Source organism: Kwoniella mangroviensis (assembly GCF_000507465.2).
Source record: "Kwoniella mangroviensis CBS 8507 chromosome 1 map unlocalized Ctg01, whole genome shotgun sequence".
Lineage (NCBI taxonomy): Eukaryota > Fungi > Basidiomycota > Tremellomycetes > Tremellales > Cryptococcaceae > Kwoniella > Kwoniella mangrovensis.
The window spans coordinates 4,175,389-4,197,353 of record NW_027062533.1 but is presented as its reverse complement, the minus strand read 5'-3'; the positions used below and the strand labels follow the sequence as shown (position 1 = coordinate 4,197,353).

The 21,965-nt window shown below is 43.1% G+C and overlaps 9 protein-coding genes and 1 non-coding gene across 10 annotated transcripts; 6 read left to right on the top strand and 4 right to left on the bottom strand.

Annotated features, from left to right (window-relative positions):
• Positions 1-620: 620 nt before the first annotated feature.
• On the bottom strand, positions 621-2,534 carry I203_101553 (uncharacterized protein; the record flags this gene model as incomplete). Its single annotated transcript, XM_065516907.1, has 8 exons — positions 621-748; positions 849-942; positions 1,025-1,442; positions 1,504-1,530; positions 1,602-1,930; positions 2,030-2,293; positions 2,356-2,423; positions 2,483-2,534. The coding sequence occupies 8 exons, from the start codon at positions 2,532-2,534 to the stop codon at positions 621-623; spliced, it is 1,380 nt and encodes a 459-aa protein (XP_065373725.1).
• Positions 2,535-3,408: 874 nt separating this feature from the next.
• On the bottom strand, positions 3,409-4,746 carry I203_101552 (uncharacterized protein; the record flags this gene model as incomplete). The annotated part of the gene is made up of 7 exons (XM_019148876.1): positions 3,409-3,677; positions 3,750-3,825; positions 3,899-4,057; positions 4,125-4,146; positions 4,211-4,494; positions 4,571-4,602; positions 4,671-4,746. The coding sequence occupies 7 exons, from the start codon at positions 4,744-4,746 to the stop codon at positions 3,409-3,411; spliced, it is 918 nt and encodes a 305-aa protein (XP_019001895.1).
• Positions 4,747-5,151: 405 nt separating this feature from the next.
• On the top strand, positions 5,152-5,935 carry I203_101551 (uncharacterized protein; the record flags this gene model as incomplete). The annotated part of the gene is made up of 4 exons (XM_019148875.2): positions 5,152-5,223; positions 5,367-5,500; positions 5,684-5,745; positions 5,901-5,935. 4 exons carry the CDS (start codon positions 5,152-5,154, stop codon positions 5,933-5,935), a joined length of 303 nt encoding a protein of 100 aa, XP_019001894.2.
• Positions 5,936-7,157: 1,222 nt separating this feature from the next.
• On the top strand, positions 7,158-7,930 carry I203_101550 (uncharacterized protein; the record flags this gene model as incomplete). Its single annotated transcript, XM_019148874.1, has 3 exons — positions 7,158-7,280; positions 7,394-7,533; positions 7,663-7,930. The coding sequence occupies 3 exons, from the start codon at positions 7,158-7,160 to the stop codon at positions 7,928-7,930; spliced, it is 531 nt and encodes a 176-aa protein (XP_019001893.1).
• Positions 7,931-8,273: 343 nt separating this feature from the next.
• I203_101549 lies at positions 8,274-8,390 on the top strand. The gene has a single exon (XR_002021903.2). It is a non-coding gene; the product is annotated as a 5S ribosomal RNA (ribosomal RNA).
• Positions 8,391-8,677: 287 nt separating this feature from the next.
• On the bottom strand, positions 8,678-11,823 carry I203_101548 (uncharacterized protein; the record flags this gene model as incomplete). Its single annotated transcript, XM_019148873.1, has 7 exons — positions 8,678-9,272; positions 9,326-9,462; positions 9,521-9,670; positions 9,717-10,563; positions 10,628-11,511; positions 11,572-11,722; positions 11,786-11,823. 7 exons carry the CDS (start codon positions 11,821-11,823, stop codon positions 8,678-8,680), a joined length of 2,802 nt encoding a protein of 933 aa, XP_019001892.1.
• Positions 11,824-12,242: 419 nt separating this feature from the next.
• Positions 12,243-13,093, top strand: I203_101547 (uncharacterized protein; the record flags this gene model as incomplete). Its single annotated transcript, XM_019148872.1, has 5 exons — positions 12,243-12,299; positions 12,423-12,572; positions 12,689-12,785; positions 12,844-12,876; positions 12,957-13,093. 5 exons carry the CDS (start codon positions 12,243-12,245, stop codon positions 13,091-13,093), a joined length of 474 nt encoding a protein of 157 aa, XP_019001891.1.
• A 567-nt stretch (positions 13,094-13,660) lies between these two features.
• Positions 13,661-16,151, bottom strand: I203_101546 (uncharacterized protein; the record flags this gene model as incomplete). The annotated part of the gene is made up of 3 exons (XM_019148871.1): positions 13,661-15,269; positions 15,346-15,479; positions 15,549-16,151. 3 exons carry the CDS (start codon positions 16,149-16,151, stop codon positions 13,661-13,663), a joined length of 2,346 nt encoding a protein of 781 aa, XP_019001890.1.
• A 2,488-nt stretch (positions 16,152-18,639) lies between these two features.
• I203_101545 (uncharacterized protein) lies at positions 18,640-20,360 on the top strand (the record flags this gene model as incomplete). The annotated part of the gene is made up of 6 exons (XM_019148870.1): positions 18,640-18,785; positions 18,892-19,039; positions 19,106-19,276; positions 19,382-19,546; positions 19,641-19,906; positions 19,976-20,360. 6 exons carry the CDS (start codon positions 18,640-18,642, stop codon positions 20,358-20,360), a joined length of 1,281 nt encoding a protein of 426 aa, XP_019001889.1.
• A 562-nt stretch (positions 20,361-20,922) lies between these two features.
• I203_101544 (uncharacterized protein) lies at positions 20,923-21,677 on the top strand (the record flags this gene model as incomplete). The annotated part of the gene is made up of 4 exons (XM_019148869.1): positions 20,923-20,932; positions 21,021-21,244; positions 21,315-21,378; positions 21,526-21,677. 4 exons carry the CDS (start codon positions 20,923-20,925, stop codon positions 21,675-21,677), a joined length of 450 nt encoding a protein of 149 aa, XP_019001888.1.
• Positions 21,678-21,965: the final 288 nt, after the last annotated feature.

The window sequence follows — 21,965 nt, the reverse complement described above, 5'->3', positions numbered from 1 at the left end:
GCTAGGGATTGAGTATGAATATAGATAAGACAAGTAGGGGTTTATCCATGTAGATAGAATAATGTAATGTTCATACTTACTTGGTCTCAGATCATATGTGATGTTGCCGAGGAATGTGCAGATTTCGTTCGTTGTTCGTTAATAATCATCGATATTCATTAATGTACTAATCCTCAATGTTATATCAAATTCATGGATTCTAAGAGGGAATATGCTAATTCGAAAGAGAATACAGTCCTAAAGTTCGTCAGAAGAGGGAAAAGAAGTTGATAACGTAATGTGATTTTATAAATTCGACCATCTGATTGTGACTACAGTATTGTGTCCTGTACTATATATAGCACTGATTTAGTACCAAAACTCCTTCCTTTCTTATACTCATGAAAACGAGTTCAGAATTGTCGAATAATGATTATATTCTGTAGGAAAGTGACTCGTCGATCGTCCGGTTCAGAAATTACTCGCGAGGACATCGTAGACAATCAAATTTCTAAGATAATTTAGGCCTAAATACCAGACAAGACAAGGATCAGATAAACAACAATTAACGGAAATCTGATTATTGAGTAGTTGACTGATCGTATCAAATCGAATAGGATATATAACAGATCACGGATGACTCACCATAGTCTATCTTCTTGAAACTCTTTGACAATCTCTTTCAGTTCGCTCACTTCCACTCTAGGATGAATAGGTTTGAAACCTAATAGTCTCTTGGCTTTGGATCCATCAAGACAGATTGACATTTCTACAAAAATGGAAAACAATGCGTGCGATGCAATGGATACAAGTCAGCGAAAATAATAATAATTATAAAAACATCGTATATTTGAGCAACATTCGCTTACTCCTGAATGCATGTTCGTCTAGAAATGGAGTGATCGGACTAGATTCGATAGGTGGATCGGAAGAGGCCAACATCTTGGACCAAGCTTCGACGTGCTACCGTCATATACTCACAACGTTAGCTGGAATCTGAACATAGTCACATGTTATATAGTGTACTAGGAGGTCAAGAACTTACCATCTCATTAACATCCTCAACCATCTCAGTGAAATCATTTTTCGCAAACTGCTGTACCAAGCTAGCCATGGCAGAATTCAAAAACCCAAATTTGATTGACCAAGTCTCAGCTACGATCTTAGCCAAACTACCTTGGGTGGAATCATTCTCGTCAACAACGTTAAATAAGGGTATAGCAACTTTGGTCAATTCGGGTACAACGGTTGGGATGGTTTTCCATGAATCTGAGATTGAAGATCGTTTTGATGATGATGTAAGTGAGAAACCAGATGACGAGGGAGTGGAAAACGTGAAGGGGACGTTGATAGCTGATTCCTTCAATACTTCAGATCGAGGTTTGTATAGTAGGTATAATGATAGGAGATATAGGGATTGGGCGACGTCAAGAGAATGTACAGTGTTCACTCGTAGATCGGAGCTGCAATCTTTAACTCAACATTCGTTGACTTGCAAAGGTTGTAGCAGCAAGGTTTACTCACTTGTATAGGAACTTCATCTCTTCTTTCCTATATCGCACAAGGCGAAACGCATCAGCAAGATCATGATTTTGTTTACAGTGCCTATTCACTTCACTCACAGGTATTGATAAACATGTCCCACCACTAATCTCGGTACGATCTCCCCCAGATACGCACCCCGACCATACCAAGCCGCACATCTGATCACACCGAAATTCAAATCCAAATTTCCAATACCTCTCAAAGTCTCAGCCCACCATCGTCCCCTTACACCATCGGGCGTTAGCTCGGTAGATTCCGAATGGCCAGGAGAGGACGATGGGAGGGATTTTTGCGCGTAGAATGGGAATGTCAGTCGAACGTAGGCTTTGGGCTTGAAATTGGTCGGTAGAGTGGATGCGCTGGTGGCAAGCGATAGAGCGGTCTGATAGGTGTTGGATATTTGTAGCTAAAATTGGACAAAGCAGACCATATCAGTCCAATATCTTTGTCTCGTAAGATCGGTCCATATCAGGTACAGACAGTCTTTCAGGTGTTTCGCACTCACAATTTCAGGTTTATCATAACCCAATTCACCCGTCAGATCAAAGACGATATCAAACCCTTCGAAATCGCCTTTCCCCCTCGGTAACAACTTTGTCCCCTTGAATTCTTTTGGCGGAGTAAATAGCTCGGTATATTTGGATGTATTTAGTAAATTGACCTGCTTGTATTCCAATTTTGAGGTATCTGAATTCAGTAGGGACAGGAATGATTTATCGAGATATGTAGTTGGCGGAGAGACTGAGAACCTATCTGCTAGACGGACAAACTATACACACGGGCATTTCAGATGAGCATCCCGGATAGATAACTGGACTGTCGATCGCTTACCGATGCTTTGGGTGATTTTGGGTCAAGTAGGTATTGTGATAACGTCCTAGCAATGGTCGTTGTGCCTCCTAGAAAGATACATCAGCTACCTCAGATCCTGTATCAAAGATCACTAAGACTGGCTTACCCAGTATCAATATCAGAGGAGGCAGCTCGAGAGCTTTCAACTTGTCGCTCATCTTGTTCTGTCCTTTTGCTTCAGGTTGGAATGCGTTGTTTTAACTGGATGCAAGCGGGCTTGTCGAGTATGCAGCTATTGATGGACACGCAAGAGGATCCTGTTCACCAATGAGCCTTGCTTCTGCTTCGAGTCTTGGTCTATACTTGAGTTGAAGTCTCGTAGTATCCTCTTTTTTTTTGATTTTCAAGTTGCGGGCTCTAGTGACGGATATACGTGAACGATGAATGGGTCCGCTGAACGTAATTTGCTGAATCTTCTAGTGAAACGGTCCAAGTATGGAAGGAGATACCAGTCGACACGTACAAGTGGAGATAAAGGAAAAATCTGATGCTGATACTGATGCTGATACTGGCGAGGTCAAGGAGAGAGTAAGAGTAAGAGAAAGAGAAAGAGTACCATAGCATAGCTTGAAACAGAAAGCACAACGCTTGGACCACCTCCACCCCACTCTGCCCTTCCCTGCTAAAGTGGGGGAGACATCTACATTTACCCACCCATGTGGCATATAGCTCAGTGTTCAGTCTGGTAAAATCATCTATGCATGTAATGTCAATAAGATTGGATGAGAACGAAAATCAAAGGAGTGGTGAACGATTGACAATAGAAGACTGTATACTATCTATCTTTCCTATCCCGTCTATATACAAAATATCCCAATTCCCTCCCTTTGTCTATGGGGTGTAGATGTCCGAAGATTGGATTACCAAAAGAAAAGCTTCATATATAGGTCGTTTCAGAACAAAGAAGATGCCATACGCAAGAGTCTAGAGTGATGGCCTGACAGACCAACGATCAATGGAAGGATGTAAGGCGATTATACTATTACGCAGTAATGGATCAGTATCTATAGTTATATCATGTACAGACAATGGTTAGACAGACTCACCGTATTTACCGAAGAATGGTATCAAACTCTGAGCGAGGGTGTATGAGAATACGAGTTTAGGACCAACGACCAAAATCTTAGGTGTCAAACCTTTGAAGAATGCACCGACACCTTCGGTTCGGATCATCTCTCGGATGATAGCTGATCCGCCGACGGTAGAGTTGAAGTTAGCATTTTGGATTCGGGTCTTCACTACGTCCAATGGGGCGGCAACGGTGATGGATGCTACAGCACCGGCGATAGAGGCGACAAAGTCTATGTAGATTGATAGTGATGGGTGAATCAGTAGATATCCGTTGACCCTCGATATGAAACGAGACCACTCACTCTGTGTCCAGGTAGCAGAAGAGTAATCGGAAAGCTTGAAGAGATATTCCTTGGTTACTGCAGAACCACCAAAGAGCTATAACAAACAATTGACCGAATGTCAAGTTCATTCGTTGTCATATCCGGCGAACTGATACAAATTCACTTACAGCGAAAGATCCAGGAGCGTTTCTAGCCATTGTCCATCCCCAACCTCTGTAAAGCGATGCGATACCTTCATCGGTGACCAATTTGAGTAAACCTCTACCCCTGATAGCATCTGGGTTGGTCTGCATCTTGATTTTGAGAACGTCAAGCGGTAATAGGACCTGATGTAAGTGTGAAATGATTAGAATCGGGTTGCGTGCTGATCGAGACAGGTTGAAAACGACTTACTACTTCACCAATACCCGTGAAGCTGAAATGAGAATGAACATTAAGCTAATTGAACACCGTATCATAGCTCCTGGACGATCACTCACGATCCAGCAGTAGCATGCATCAACATACCACCCGTCTTCTTCCCGAACGTACTCCTAAACCAATCACCACCGTTCTTATCGATCAAATCCCTGAAGTATGGCTGACCACCAAACTTGTAAACCCTCTGGGCAATCTTGTATCCAGCGGCATAACCTAATCCGGGGAATAGCGATAAGAATTTAGAGTGGATGGGAGCTTGAGCAGCAGATCTGAAGATGATATTATTCAATCCGGTCGTGGAGATGGCGGATTTGTTGGACATCAATCGTTTGGCTACTGTATCCTATAGGATAAACACACAAATAAGCCGAAGACGCTAAGTACGGATATTGAGATGAGTTGAATCGCTGGGTACATACAACAGGGTGGAAGACCAATAATTCGGCAACACCTAAAGATCCAGATGCCCAAAGATCAGCTTATGTATTCATGGACCTGTGGACGAGCTGCGAGACCCACCTGAAGCACCTGAACCCAAGATTCGGGCAGTACCAGACTCTCTTTTACCTAATCGACCGTCGGCGGGAGGGGACATCTTGCTTGGTGGTGGAGGGGAGCGGGATGCAGAGAAGAGAAAGGGAACGGGTATACAACCTGTATGAAGCGAACAGACAACCTTTGAGAGAGAGAGACGATAAGATTGAGCTACTCGTAAGATTAGTTTATTGGGGATCACCATGGGCTTTATCTTTCCAACTTTTTTCAACCCCCTCTGCTGGCCAAACATCTCAGGCACGGATGGGAAGTGGGGAACACGAGTGCCACACTCGGCTTCAAGTTGTATATCTCCGATACGGTCTCCTCACGGAGCTATCTATTCATCCCACCGTACTGAGCCTCAGCATGCACCACTCTCACTCTGGATCATCATCATCAACATTGGGTCTATCACATCTCGTCGATCTCCCAGACTCACCACTCATATCATCATCTAAAAAAAATGTTGCCTACCGCCGCTCGACGATCTCTCGCTGGTCTGATCCCACCAAAGATCGCTACCCCCGGTGCGGTTGTAAGTATCACCTTTTGTCAACTGTAAAACGCAATTCGGCCGACCCGATATGCTGCAATATGCAGGTGGAGATGGCCAAAAAAAAGATGAAGATGGAGATGAACATTGGGTGCTGACTGTTATCCGGTTGTATCGCAATATAGTCCTCGGGAACAACATCAGCTAGAACCGCCCAGGTTATCGATTTCTACTCGAAACTCCCCAAGGGTCCCAAGCCCGCTTCGGAACGACCAGGTGGTTTGAGAGGTAGATACTTTGAGGGAAAGAACGCTTCTGGGTGAGTTGGGGAGGTCAGCATATAATCAATAGCGAATGGGTAAAGGAGCGGAGAAAGCATATTGCAGAAACGAACGACTATGAAAGGGAGGATATGGAGACCGGAAATGAAGATGGGAAGAGGATAAAGAGGCAGAAAAATGTCATGAACCCCAACTGATAGTCCCTGTTGTTGTTGTAACAGTAAACCCATCCTCGCTACCGTCGGTATCCTCTTCCTCATTGGTTACACTATTGACTACAACAGTGGGTTGTTCATTTCCTCTAATCTACTTTTTGCCTATTTACATATGACTGACAATTTCGAATCTTTCCCTCCATTCTGCACCTCCTCTTCCCTCTTTCCCTTCTTACTCTCAATCGACTGATGTCTGTTGTCCAATCCTACGTTTGACCGATAGTGCACCTCAAACACCACAAATCCGGCCACCACTAGATCACGAGTATATAAATAGTAGGATATCTGGTGATGGAAATGCATTGAAAGTCCCAAAGGCTTGAACGACATGGGGACGACGCCCAAATGTGTGCGATCCACTCATTGGTGGGTTTGGAAATGATTCGTTTAGAAGGTGAATAACCAACATGGATTTCTCTCACCACAACATCTCAATCTGGGATAACCTGCAGAGCGAATCATCGCCAGGTATCTTTCACTTGTTATCGATAAAATTGAATAGGCCCCTTATTGATTCTTACCATCCTTTTCACCGGTCGAATATAAGGGAACGGGTAATGACCCACCTTTCACGACGTGAAGCCGTTATCACCATTGATATCAATGTGAGCCGCGACATCCAATAAGCTTTATGATTTTGGAAGTCTCACCCGGGTCTTCCTCGTTCCGTTCAGATTTGAGAGACTATATCACCCTTCAAATCGTCACACACACACATCATCGGTTCAGGTCCAGGTTCAGGCTCAGGTCCTTTGGACATATGTGAATTGGTCCATCTCGTCGTCGATGGCTGACAAGTTTTATATCCATTTAGGCATATATCAATGAACGAAGTGCAAGATGGCTGATGTTGTACCACTGACTAACGATGAGAGGTAGACTACAATACCAGCAGGAGATGATAAACAAGTTGCGTAAGCTCACAACCATGTTTGGTTTCGCAAATTTTGAAAACCATCACTACCACAGCTAGATTGCTACGCTGTCCGATTTGTCCTGTCCAATGATAGTAGTGGTCTGGAATCTATCGAGTCGATAATGTCCGATACTCCCTGTTTGAGTATACCTAGTCTTTGATCGGATATGATGACATTTTTGATTGTAGATCACAATAATTGAGGAAGGTCTCGTCTCGGTGATGATCTTGATAAAGTTCAGTTCGGTAGCCTCCCTCTATTTGGTTGTTTATCGATACGTCGTCTCTTGTTGATCCACTCTGACTTCTGACTTTACTGTCCACGCACCCTATCAAGATATAAGAAGAACGAAAATCGTCATTGATATACCCTTCTCTCTGTCCTGTCAATCATTGTCTTCTCTCAAGTAAGTTATCCTTAATACGCAGTAGGTGTGGCGTAGTAAAATATAATATAATATCATATCATATCATATCATATCTTATATCTAGATTGCTTTATTATTGCTCACAAACCGACCTTTGATCAATCACACCTAAATATAATTATCAAACACTGTCAAAATGTTTTACCAATCTTCGATCCTTGCCATACTCGCTTTATCGACTATATCGACTTTTGGATCGCCCATACCCGCTCCTACACCTATGGAAACAGGAGGATTGAAGCAGGCTACAAGGGATGAAGTGAGTGTACCATATCCTGTTCCTTTATTTTCTTAAAGATAAAACGGGACTCAAGAAACTGAGCTGAATAATTTTCTTTCCGTGGTATCTTTTGTGACTCTGCAATCTCATAGATCATCCCTAGACACAATAAACCTAAACGAGCTTTACCTTCACCTGCGCCTCCTCCAAGGGAAGTCCGATCTGGCGAACCGGTATACTCTTTGTATTTCCAAGGTTCAGGTGTGATTGAGAACGATACTAATCCAGGTAAGTAATTCAACTTATTCAATCAGTTTATGATCTTGAACGAAGAGATCGTGAAAGTGTATCATATACAACTTCTCCACATCAATTTGCTCGTTCCCTCCCCTTTTCCCTGCTGATGTATACAGTCTTTCAGGAAACACGCATCAACCATAACCATCCCAGGAGCTACCACCCAGAACTCAGCTATCAAACGATGTGCAGACCATGCCGCTCAGACTGAAGATGGTTATTTCTCGTTCCAATTATATTACGATACCCCATCTTCCATCGAGGAAGGTTCGTGGATCTGTACAGCTTATTACGAGGTTAACACGGATACTAGCTATTTCAATATTCAAAGACCCACTGCTGGTCCTGTATTTGGTTATTCCGTTAATACAGATGGTAGCGCAATCCCATAATCTTGTCAGCTTATCTCGTCACATACCCGTACTGTATCTTAAAGTGGAGATGGACAATGTTGGCATAGTTCTGTGATCGCAATCAAATCCTGTATCCCCTTTCAACCATGTAGAAATATCAAACTTTAACGACATTCATTCTCATTATCATGATCTGCTTATCCCATGACATCTCGTCTTGCATGCATGGACTTTCATTTGTAGTATACTCCGCAGTTGCATTAGTCATTCTCTCCTTACCGAATCAAAGCTTGGTTAACCAGTAACCACTTCAGTTGGTCCAGAAATGACGACCGTCCCATGTTCCTTGTTATATCAAGCTTGTTATCCCCTTGCTCCTATCTACGGTCATAGAATCTAGAAAACGCCGCATCCCGTCTGCTCTGCGTAGCTTTAAGCTGGATATCGCTCGGTTAGTACCAAAGTGGGGGACCATTTGGGAATCCCGAGTACTGTAGTTGTATTTTTTTAGAGTTGCGATTGCGACGATCCACTTATTCGTTAGTCGCTCTCAGAGGGTTGTCAATGGTTTGGTTGGGTGGGTTTCCAGCCGAGAAGACGAAAATCGAGGACGAATGTGTTTTTGTTGAAAAGTTGCTTAAAGATTTTGTTTGCAAGTCCTCAAATGCTACTTGTGTATGATCGGTGTCGTGACAAACGGAAAAGTGTTGTCAACATAGAATGAGAATCTAAGCTGAAGCTCCATGCATAGGAGTCTACATTATACAGTAGGGTTTGACAGCAGTACTACAAACCATCCACATCCATGATCTCACCTCCGAAAATTCCACCATCCATCTCACCCAAAACGTAATCCAGCATATAACTGTCTTGCACCAACTTATCAACCCTTGAGAAATGCCTTTCCGAATAAGGTATCAGACCATCTAAAAGCTCTTGTATACTTATTGGTAATGCCAATTTCTGATCCTTTGTCAACGATACCTTTTTCTTTGTCTCACCTTCCCCTTCTTCATCGATGTCTTCTTCGTCTTCGGGCTGAGAAGGTAATTTGGTAGAAGAGTTGAAAGCTTGTAGTATATCCTCTGGAGAACGTAATTTGAAAATCGCATATAAGATTGTTTGAGCGATAGGTGAAGTTTTGGCATTGGCATTCCAATCCCTAACGAATTTGAGTAATCTGACGAGATCTATACCGTGTAAAGTACGGATCACCTCGTCAACTTCCAAAGAACCTATTATACTTCCTTCGGCAGGTTCGGGCGAAGTGATGATTGTTCTGAAGAGATTTAACAGTCTTCCAGGTTGAGACATTGATAATGCCAGTAAGATAGCTCGTCGATAATCTTTAAGCACAATGTAATTGGTGAAGTCTTGTTCACTGCAGAACGAATCGTTAGTCCAGATCTCAGCTTCGTGGTCTGAGATACTCACCTCTGCACCGCTTTGACCAACGCCTCGTTCTTCTCGGCTTGCTCGACCTCAGTTGAATCTTCCCAGAATGTAGCGACGGAGTCGGATCCAGCAGAAACGATGGTCTTCTCGTCACTTGATATGGCTAGAGCCCATACCTAGAAGCACAGCTTTCATCAGACAGTGTACTTTTCAGGAAATATAGGTAAAACCCACCTGATCTTCATGGTTATCAAGCGTTTTGACACACTCCTCATCTTTGATATTCCACAATTTGACTAATCCATCTCGAGCAGATGTGATGAGCTGCATACCGTGACTCAGGAAATCCACCCGCAAAACAGCGTTGGTATGTCCTTCGAAAGTCTTTAGAGAGGTTAGCTAGAGTTTACACTCGGACAGACGAACTCACCTTGAGACAAGAGAAATCGTCTAAACTCCACAATCTGACAGTCTTATCGTTGGCGGCACTGGCAACTACTCGATCCGTCTTACTGAATTTGACTGACCACACACCTCTTCTGTGTCCCTTACATGTACCAGCGGGTTTGAGTGACCCTGCAGCAGATTCTGACGAAGCATCGAAATCGACATGGAAGATCTTCACCAGCTTGTCCTGCGAGCCCGACGCCAAGAATTTATCATTTGGTGATAGATCCAAGGAGTTGATATCCTTCTCATGTACTTTGAGCGTAGCCATCGAACGGGGTTTAATTGGGTCGTCTGGTAATTCAGACGAATCCAGAGGTAAAGTGGTGAGATCCCACATCTTGATCGTCCTATCTTGACTTGCTGTAAATAAGAATCTCCCGGATTTACCCTTATCATCCACTTTCCTCGAGATCGCCACCGCACCTATACTCTCCGCATGTCCTTCACAGATCGCAATACACTTCCAGCCCTTTCCGTCTGGCGTAGGTGCCCATACTCGAGCAGTACGATCTTTACTTCCGCTGACAAGCCATCGATGATCTGCCGTTTTGTCTAAACATAGCACCATATCTCTATGACCTGAAAGTAGTCGGACGTCGAAAGTTGATGTAGAGTAAAGACGGATAAGGTTCGAGTTGGTGGCCAAGGCAAGGTGTGTGTGAGATGATGAGGAAGAAGACGAGGAAGATGAATTGAGGAAGATAGTATCGACTATCTCGTCGTTGAAACCGACGATCTGACGGACAGCCTGTAGAGAGGATAATGAGTGGAATATGATATTCTGGTCGGCATGTATGGAGACCAAAGATGAAGTGGTGGAATCGTATCTGAAATAACCCGAACCATCAGTGACTCCTTTTCCACAGTGCTGAGTTTGTACTGAGCACTCACATTACGTTCAAAACTCCTCGCTGCTCATCCTCGTCTACCTCCGCCTCATCGACCCCTTCTACACCCTTCATCGCGCCTGTTTGTTTTCCCTTCAGTACATCCCATATCTTTACTGCACCCGTATCTCCTCCAGTATAACACAGTAATCTCCCCTGTGAGGACCCCGAGACGTTCTCTTCTATGGGTAATAGTCCAAGCGACTCAATCTGTTCTTGAGCAATTATGGTCTGAACGATCTTCGGTACACCCGTGGAGTTCGCTTTACCCTTTCCAGCTTTCTTGCTTGACTGTCCAACGCTTTCTCCAGACAACATATCCCACACCAATACCACTTTATCTCTTCCTCCAGTGACTGCCCACTTCCCATCTGGACTGGTGTCTATTCCCCTCACCACACTGACATGACCTTCTAATACCGCTTTGGGCTTCACGGCATTTCCTCCTCCGACCACACGAGCGCTGGCATCTCTCAAATCGAATATTCTCACTCTAGCATCGGTTGATCCAGTCATCAGCTCCATCCTACGTCTTTCTTCTCCCTCGATGACTGGGAAGTTGAAGTGCAAGGCCGATACAGGTCCACCATGTCCTCTGAACAGATGAGTTACATATCCTCCTTCCAGATCCCATACTTTCACTATACCGTCGGACGAACCTGTAGCGAGCAATGTAGAGTCGGAAGATACTGCTGATACCAGTATAGGAGCAGAATGGGCTTTGGACAAAGCTCGTGTGTAGGTGAGTAAAGGGGGTTTAGGAGTTGATGAAATGGGTGCAGAAGATGGGAGAGGATAATACCGGAGTGTCATCGAGGAATGAGCTGTTATCAAAGTAGGTGGTTCTGTATGATATGAAAGAGCTAGGGATGTTATAGGTGTCGAATCCTATGAGAACACGTTTAAGCTTTGATAATCGATACCCATGAGGAAATGGGTTATACTCACACCTCGAACTTTGGCAATAGCAAGACCAGTCTTCACCTCCGTCACTAACACCTCTTCTCCCATGGTGGTGATTAACCATTGTCCATCTTTGGTCAGTACTACAGGACCCCCAGTATATATAGGCCTGATCGATCTTGGTGAAGCTCTAAAGCTAAGCACGGGTTTATGGGATCAGCTAGAACATTTCAAGGTGGATCTATAGGTTCTTGCTCACCTCGTCTTAAGAGCTTTCCTAGAAGGTTGACCGTTCATTTTCACGGCTTTTTGCGGTTTCGTTCCAATCTAGATTCCCTTACTTCCTTCTGATACGTGGGTATTCCTGATTGAATGATCAGAAATGATGTAATTGCTGTTATCCAGTACAAGTACACCATAATTTGGCCTACTTTCAAAATATTTGAGCCAGACGCAAAAAGTTGATCTTGGTGCAAAAATGGTGATGTCACCACTTTTCGCCAATTAAGTGGCATACTCATTTAATGATGATCCCACTTGTCGAATTCAACATCTAAAGGTAACTTAAACTAACTATCTACTTACCTCGATCTTTAGTTCAGATCCATCCAGGTCTTACTTTATAATAGCCCGACGATACTAGCAACAACCTAGAAGAGAGCTTCGATATGGTGAGACCATTTCCTCGTATCAGATATATTTGACTGTCAGGGCTAATGTCACTAATTCAGCTCCCACTATCCCTATTAACGGCCGCTCAAGGCAAACCAATGGTATGTGTTGTCTTGGTTTCCTTCTTGTCTCCTGCCAGCCATGAGACCTGCTCGTGCACATCAGAATGGAGTGACCAGTTGTTAAACACAGCGCCTCATGCTGATGGGCTGCTGAAATCATAGCTTGTCGAGTTGAAAAACGGAGTGACGTTCAATGGTCATCTGGTAGAATGCGATAACTTCATGAATGTCACGTTGAGAGAAGTGTATCAGACATCAGCAGACGGAGAGAGGTTTTGGAAGATGAAAGAGATGTTCATCAAGGGTAATATTGTGAGTAGATGTTTATTCTAAATCATTGCATCTAGACTTCTATAGAAACCTCTGATATATCATTGTCAATTCACTGTACATTCTAACATATCTCGCTTTCTTCTTGATCTTCACAGATAAAATACTTTCGTATAGCGGACTCTATCCTTGACACGGCTATGGAAGAGCAGGAGAAACAGCGAGCAGCTAATAGGCAACGTGGTAACAACCGAGGTGAGCTCTCAACGATCCGGAATTGGTAAAGTTTGCAGCTGACATATCATCGGAACAGGTGGAAGGGGTGGTCAGACGAATAATCGAGGAGGTAAGTCTTCAGTCTTCCCGTCGAGTCATTTGTCTGCTATCAGACTAGTGTAAAACTGATACTACCTGATGTTTGTGTAGGACGAGGAGGTCAGCCTGGACGAGGAGGTCCACCGGGCCGAGGTGGTGGTCCAGGAGGAGGAAGGGGCGGGCCAGGAGGAAGAGGTGGACGAGGGGGTGGTGGTGGACGAGTTGGTAGAGGTGGTGGTAATCAATAGTCCCTATTCCTACATCTTTCGAAGGAGAATGAGTCAGTTTGAGAGAAAATCGAGGGGAAAGGGACACATCATAAACCCTTGCAAGATAGGGTGATATCATTATTTAAGGCTTGTCATCCGTTATGCAGACAGCCTGCGACAATCTGCTACTGACGAGCATTGCAAGTTCTCTGACTCAAGTTTTACACAGCTGCTCTACGCCCGGTCTTATTCTATTATTCGGTTCACGACCGTCTCGTTCTTACACTCAAGTCTGGTTCAGCCGAATTCTCAACTGACACGGTAACAGCAACAAGCAGATATAATGGTAATATTCATAATATCATGACAAGATATGATATATATATATATATGTTACATCATGCAAGGCAGTATCCGGATTCCTGAGAAGGTATATCAAAATCATATGTAAGTGGTTATATATAGTTTAGTCTATCTGGATATATTTATTTACTGTAGCTTCAATTTCACTGATTCATTCTTTCTGTTCTGACTATATAGCAATGATGAAGACCTGCTTCGTCATACTTCCCAACCATTATCTTCGTGGAATCATGGCTGATTCAATCACGATAAAGTGAATTCAGGCCATTGAGTGAAATCCATCGTATGCGAATCAAGTTGTTGTTGTAAGTCCAAGTCAGATTTCGGCTCTTCGACCATTATGGGTGGAAATCCATTCTCCCCAGTACTGAATAAGAAAATATCATTACCACCGGTTTCATCATTGATCTGTGAAGTGGTAAGAAGAGGTTGTTCGATTATAACCGTCGGAGGAGGTATTGAACCTGAAGTTGATGTTTTCCTGGCATCTTCATTGATTATCGCTTGGGATAAAACATATTCCATATGTTTCAAATTCTCTTCGCTGACGTGATAACCCGTATCTGCTGATTCCTGACTGGCCATAGCTAATATACTAATCGCTTCTAATTCCGCATTTATCTCTTCATCTGTCTTCTCGTTCAGCTGACTGTGACTCATCAATTCACTCGAGGAGTTGACCTGTTCTTTCGATATATTTAGGTTTAGGGATAATAAGGATGGATCGTTGTTATCGTGCATTTCAACAATTTGATCTTGTGTCATACCTGCTGAATCACCAAGGGAGAAGATATTATTTTGATCAAACATCCTTTGAACAGCTACCATGGCATCTAAAGTGGCTTGATCTTGCACTTGCACTTGCACTTGCCCCTGCCCCTGGGATGAATCACATTCGACCGGGTTCAGACTGAGTGTTGTGATCTGATCAAAGATGAATTCGGGTACAGGTAACATATATGTACTTGGAGGTGCCGATAGGGATAAAGAATTGCCCATGAGGTTCACCTCCATACCCATTCCAGGTAAGTCGACTGACAAGTTGTTCATTGGGAAATTGAACGATCCATCCAATGGAGTTGTATTTCCAGATACCGATTGGTGATACATTGCATTACTCCCTTCTCTCCATTCCTCGATCTTATATTCATCGAATTGATTGTTTGTCGCTGTGGTGTCGAAGTAACCCATTTCAGACACAGATAGTGAATCGTCATTGAGGGAATTCAAACTTGATGAAGAGGTCGTACGGGATAATCCTCCTCCACCATAGAGTGACGGACCCGGTACGGATAAGAATTGATTCCCACCTGTTAGATCGGGATTTGCAGAAGATGGGTTGGAATAGATCATTTGGTTGTGAACATGACCGTGAGTGTGAAAAGGGAGGATATTGGATTCCGAATTTCGACGAATCATCGACTCTGATGGTATCGGTTTCACATCTAATAATAATGATTGTTCATGATATGAACTTGCTCTTCTAGGTAAAGGTGGATGAGATTGACTAAAGACATTCAGATTGTTCTGACTTTGTTCACCATCCGCAAAGGAGTTGGTACCTGGGAATTCGTATGAAGGTGAAGGTACGTATAACGAATCGTTACTTTCATCGTAATTTGACATTGAAGATGATAATTCCATACCCATCGAAGAGGGACCATCAGGATTGGTATAATGGAGATAGCCATCGTCGGATACTGCCGAACCTCTTCTAGACCTACACGAGTCGATGGTCCGTATAGACGGTCGTCTATAGGGCTTGTGACCTAGCGCAGCTGCGTTGGCTCGAGCTTGGGCGAGGGAGACAGGTCGTTTGTTGGCTAATTGCGTATCGGACGTTTGAAGGGATCTAAACAGATATCGGCGCACACATGTCAGTTGCGTGTTCTCAAGATGAGACAGTATGTCAGAGTGTTATCACTCACATCAAGAACGCTTGAGATTCAGTCATATTACTGAACCCGGCTGATGATTGAGTTCGCCTAGATTGACAAAATGGACAATCCCTCACAAATCGAGCGATTATCTCTTTAGGGATCCAAGAATAATATCTTCTGACCTGTTCAGTGGCGTAGAGTCAAAAGTCAATCTCGATTCAACTTATGTTCAGTACGAACGAAATGCTCACCTGAGCACTCGTCTTATCTCTACCGCCATGTCCAGCCTGAGCATGACAATGGCACAAAACCTCGTATATCTGTTCTTTTACCGCAACGGGCTTATGATCGTGACACACGACCTTCTCCGGACCAAATGTCGTAAGTTGAAACATCTTCTTCGCCCAGAACCTAAATTGAGCAGTCTTGGTAGAAGTATCTTTAGGATCTTGCAAAACGGATAAAACGGCATCATACATTTTCTGAGTGAGTAATGCTTTTTCTCTCTTTTTAGGTGAAAGGTTTTTCAAATAATCTTGTACCATTAGATTAAATTTATGTGGTGAAGGGAATAAAGGATCTGCTTGAGATTCAGTTAAGGGATCGTAGATCGGTATAGCAAGTAGATCATCGGGATCACACCATAATTCTTCACCTCCGCTCCCGCTACCACCGTCGATAGGTGAATGAGATGATGATCGCGATTGAGATTGAGATTGGCCATCGAACTCTTCAGTTCTGATGTTGTTGGGAAGAACGTAGGAATGAGCGAAAGTGTGTGAAGATGATGAATGTACACCGACATTGACATCGACGCCGAGTCCTGCGCCTGGATGTACGGGTGGAGGTGCCATCATTGTAGGCATGTCTTATCGTTTCTTGTATGCTGGTCTGGCGGTAGTCTTTGATTTGTGAGATGGTCTGACCTATGGGTTGAGTAGGCTTGAGAAATGTGCAGAGATGACCAGTCCAGACTAGATGATTCAGGAAGTGAAAGGGAAGGAAAGAACAAAAGAATGTGAATACGAAAAGATACTGTGCGTGAATGAGGAACAAGTAAACGTTCGGTTTGGTACGATGGATGATCAAATGGACTGGCGGGTCAGAAAGCTAAGGAGGAAACAGGGGAAAGAGGGGGAGGTTAGTCTGGTCGGTCAAGATGATAATTCTTCTTAGATGGATTTGTGCATTATCATATGACTTGATGAAGGAGCTATCCCGATATGATGGACTGATGGAATTGAATAGGTCTGTAAAGAGTCTCCAGACATAACAGCAGCAAAGCAGTAGATCGGATGGGATTGGAATGAATGCCTTCTTGAGACATTACAAAGACAGGTTCATTCACACAAAATCGTTGGAATCGAGCAATACGCCATCTATATCAATCCGCTTTATCAAACATGAAGTTTCAAGTACTGTACAAAAAGTGAACGACTCATTAATCTTACTGTATCACCAACATGGTCAAGGATACGTTTACGTTTTTCGATGGAATGCAGGATCTCAGAACACCTGCAGTATCTTAACTTATGACTGAAACCGTTTCATCGCTTGTACCTCAGTAGTATATCTATCAGCTTTACGAATCATTCAATCCAAAAAGCCTCCAGTCATACTTAGGTTATATGTAAAGCGAATTTCAATAGACTTGGAAAAGAGAAACTTGATACTAATTGTACAGTACACGAAATGCAATCTTGATGATCGTTCTTGTGGTGGCTACTCTTCGATGAGACAAGACAATTACCTGAGATTTTTCCATTCAGTTGTTTCAGGTGAAACCTCCGATCGCCAGACATAGATGCACTTCAAGACTTTTGAGAATTGTTACTAAACTCATGACACAAATCAGTACACAAATACAAAAGACGTTCTGTCTTCTTGGCCAATAAGCCTCATTTATTTGAACGTATAATGCCTGAGGCGGAGGGACACTAACAAAATCGTTTCGCATAACTGACCTAAAAAAAAAGAAAACTGTATTGGGATTTTACCATGTTTTATCTTATACCACATTCCACATTCGTCTTAAAATATAAGAATAGTCATTTAATATTATGATCAAAGCGTATTTTCTACTTGTATCATGTTAAGACGGTAATCATATCATACAGTGTTCTATAAGGTCATGATTGATGAATAGAGGACGAATACAGTAACAAAACTGTTAACGTACGATAAGCTGGATTTTCAGCCCAAGACGCCGCTCTGATCCGATTGACCTGACTTTCAGTACTCGTATATCCTAAAATTATATTTCGTTCAGTAATATGTGGGTGAGGGTCATTACCATACATATGATTACAGTACGTTAAAATTACATTCCTCGAAAATAAGTAATATCTTCTTGATGCATCATAACTCTAAAATTACTACTGTACAGTGACCATGCATGCAATAGCATGTCACATTACTTACTGGGTTAGTAAACCCAACGATTCTCAATTGTTCATGAAGAAACTCTCCTAGTGGATCTGAAATTCGGAAACTCGGTATCATGTACCATACACGTAGGTGCCCGAATCTCTCAAGATGGATGACAGGTGACTTATGTATAGATCTCGCAGTAGATCCCAATAGAGGGTCGATGATCATTCTTGTTTATGGAAGGTAGCTATATGTACACATGTTTATACAGAGTACATACAGTGCATACAGTGCATACAGTGCATACAATGCATACAGCACATATACAGTAAAACCTCGAAAACTCGTACCTTACCGAATGTAGATCTCTCGTAAGGGTTTGTGCTGGAATCGCGAATTCCGGTAAACTCAAAGAATAGCCTCTTCTTCTGCTCTCCCTGCCGGAATCACTTACAGGCAAGATCTGCTCAGTACGTACTATAGTTCCCGTCGTAAGCAAATCCGGTTCCGGTAAATCCTATCATATCGTGTTGCAGGTACGATACGCCACGGCGATCCGATTATTACTCGTACTTGTCTACTCGTACCCGATTACACAAGTGGCTTTCACATTTTTCTTCTCTCTTTTGCACCTTAAGCTTAGGCTTGATTAAGTTACTCTTTTCACCAATAAGATCGGGTTGTCACATGTTGACAGAGTCGATATTCATTACCAATCATGATTCCACTATCACCTGCATGGAATGTATCCATGGATACTTGACCAAACAAAATCATCATCACTCGAAATCTTCGCTCGTGCGATCTGTTGACTACTTCATCATACCTTTTGTCATTACTGCCTTCATTGTAGATTTGCCAATTGATTCACGTTATCATATACTGTACCGACATACACCAGTCCCTGGCCCTCAGTTCAGAATATAGTCCAACCATAGTCAACATCACACCACTGCATGACTTTTATCGACGATGCCTCGAATCACAATACCGAACAAACCTTTTGACCTATTCTATAGAATATCTACACCTTCAAAGAGGGATAGAGCGAAGGAGATAGATGAGGAGTACGAGACGATATTGTTCTTTCATCCTTTCTGGGTGGATTCTTTTTACTAGTAAGTGCAGTACAATCCCAGTACCCATAACCCAATACCCATCTTGCACTCCTATTCGAACATCCAAGGGATGGTAACTTATCGCAAATCTGGGACTGTATTGTAGTTACCCACAATTTGATGATCCAACGTTTTATGAGAACTATAATCTCATAGCGTTTGATGCTCCCGCACATGGATCGACAAAAGTTATGGATATATCACCTGATCCAGTGACTTGGTCGTACCATGCGACTATAGTAAAAGAAGCGTTGGTGAGTCGATCCCTCATTAAGGGAGGAACATCACACACTGATGCTGTATTCACGAATGTGATTTAGACAATACTTCATATCCCCTCGGTACATCTAGTCGGATCAACTATGGGATGCTGTCCCGCTATGCACTTTGCAGCTCAGTATCCTGACATTTCGAAAAATCTGATCATGTCTGCTCCGCCTGCTCTGACGGAAACTACCAATTGGAGTTTGACTTTTAGAGAAAGTATGCATGTGAGTATCGAGTGTCTTCTCAACAAATCGAATTTTCATGACGAATGAGTATAAGATGGTACGATATCAAGACGGAGCTAATGCAAGGTCTGTCCCGCGTATCAGATTCTGATCAACGCAGTGAAAAATCGCGATGGTGAACCTCTCGATGCGATCACCTCTGTGATCTTTGATTATAACGCTACGTCCCACTCGAAGAGGTTGGTGAAGGATCTGGAGGAAGAGTGTATGCAATTAAACCGATCGAGATTACTGAATGGTGAATTGAATGTGAGTGAAAAGACAAGGATTGAACATCATATTTTGAGGGGCACTCAATACCAAATAGTATGACAAGCTGATCCTGGTTGACTGTGGATTGTAGGGAGAAATAACTGTACCTGTTCTCATATCGCTTGCTCTTTCACGTAAACAGCTTCTAAGTTACGAACAAGCGATCGATCTGAAATGTCCCGTATTGGTCGTACAGGGTACACTGGAAGGATGGGAGGAGCACGATGATCAGTGGGTCGATATGTTAGAAAAGACACATAAGTTGTATACGGAACAGAATGATGGGAAGGTATGCGATATGAAAAGAATTGTATTGGAAGGTTGCTCAAGATGGATGACTTTGACTCATCCTGATTTGTGAGTATCTAAAAATGAGATACGATATCTTCTGAAGTGTATGTGAAATGCTGATTCAATTCGAAAAAGGGTAAATCCGATAATTCACAAATTCATATCCAAATCCAAATCCTCCATTTCATCTGATTCGACACAAGACCTATTACAAGGTTTGCAGATAAGCGATACCAAAATTATCACTCAGAATCATGATAATGAACAGAAGACGATAACGGATGGAGGAAGAAGGAGATCATCGATGAAGAAACCTCTATCACCAAGGGACAAGACTGAATTTGGTGTTCAACTTTCTCAGAGTGGGATAGGGAAATCTCAATCTAGTTCTATTGGACAGGTATTGCCAAAAGAAAAGGTAACAGTCGAACCTGGCACGATACAGACGATACCGAGTGGGAGTGGGAGTGCAGGTGATGGTGTGAAAGTGCAGGTTGAAGTGGTGATGAAGGTCGAATAGAGTAGTGGCTTTGTCGGATTACGCATGGACGATTAATGTACGATTCAATCCAATTTCATTTTGTACTCGTATCATCCAATGATCATCAATCACATCATGCATCATAACCATGTTATTTGTCGTCAAGTACATACACCCTCGCGCAGACCATCAACCACGACGCACAGACCATCAGTGACGTCTTTGCCAATGGGTTGGAGCGAGAACAATGAGACTGGTGAAAAGGTACGATCAATCTCCGTTTGATGCGTCATTGTCGTTGCATCTGGGTGATGATGGGGGGTGTCTCAAGAGTGGTCAGAGAAAGGAACGTTGTTGATAGTTGACCGATGGATTGATGGATCTGACGTCACTCATCACTCATCACTCATTTGATTATACAGGATTACACAGAGCCGTACTGACACGAGGGAGTAGTGGAGTGAAAGATATATAAAGAGCGAGATTGTTTGTATTCACTTGCCACCTCATACTCACGGACCAGAATCATTTATCACTTATATCAATCATACTCAACTCCTCCCAACTTGAACCACTCAACCGAGACTTCCATCTATACACAATGTTCGAAAGTGAGTAAACCGTTTACCTCCCCTTCCATCAACGTACGACAACATACATCGACTGAAGCTGATACTCATGCCGACCTGACTCTCCCAGAACTCAAAGCCAAGATCGCAGCCCACCACTCTTCCCACCCTTTAGCCAAACAACGAGCCGAGTTCCTCCTCGTCACTACCGAAACACCCCTCGAGAGGAAGGCACACTTCACCGCCGAGGTGGTAGGGGCCGGTGCGGCGTACCAGGCTTTCCAGGCTTTCGAGAATAACGAAGCGCACAATAAGGGGATCGAAGGTAAAGTCTCGCATGCTAGATCCAAGGAGGTGAGCAAATTCCTCATCAACGATGCCGGATGGATCGAAGCTGATTTCTTTGGTGTCGATCGTTGAATAGATCATCGTAGGTCTAGCTGAAGGTAGGGTAGTCAAACTTGTTGAGGAGAAGAGACTCCCCTTCAGTGAGTACAGCTATCCTTTCTACCCCGTGCACACTTCACTTCATCCACTTTCTTACCTTGATACCTTGATACACCCAACCTATATCACATTTTTCATTCGACCATACTGGTCAATCTCTTGTTGCTAAAGCCAATTCCTTGCTATAGCCTCGGAAACTGAAAAAGTCAAGTTCATCAAACAAGCTCAAAAGCATGCCGGGGCAGATGCCAAGCGAGCCGTCAGAGAATCAGGTTTATACTCTCAACATGAACTTGAACCTCTTGATGCGGATGAGAAGATCGCTGCTAAGATCATGTAGATTGTCCTCTTCGTCCTTTTTCTTTGACAGGACATGAATACTTTCGTTATATTATTGTTCACCATTTTATGTAGCCAAGTTAGATGATTCGTAATGCTTGAAATGAAACATGATGATCGAGTCACATATCATTGCAGAGGAGCTTGGACCGCCTCTTCCAGTGTGACCGTGCTGATTATATCCTTGTGCTTGACATAGGTGTGTGGTGCGTGTTGCATGATATCAGGTGTGGTATTGGTGTGCTCCAGATGTAGTAGTAAGCATAGAAATAGAGTCTTGATCCGAGAG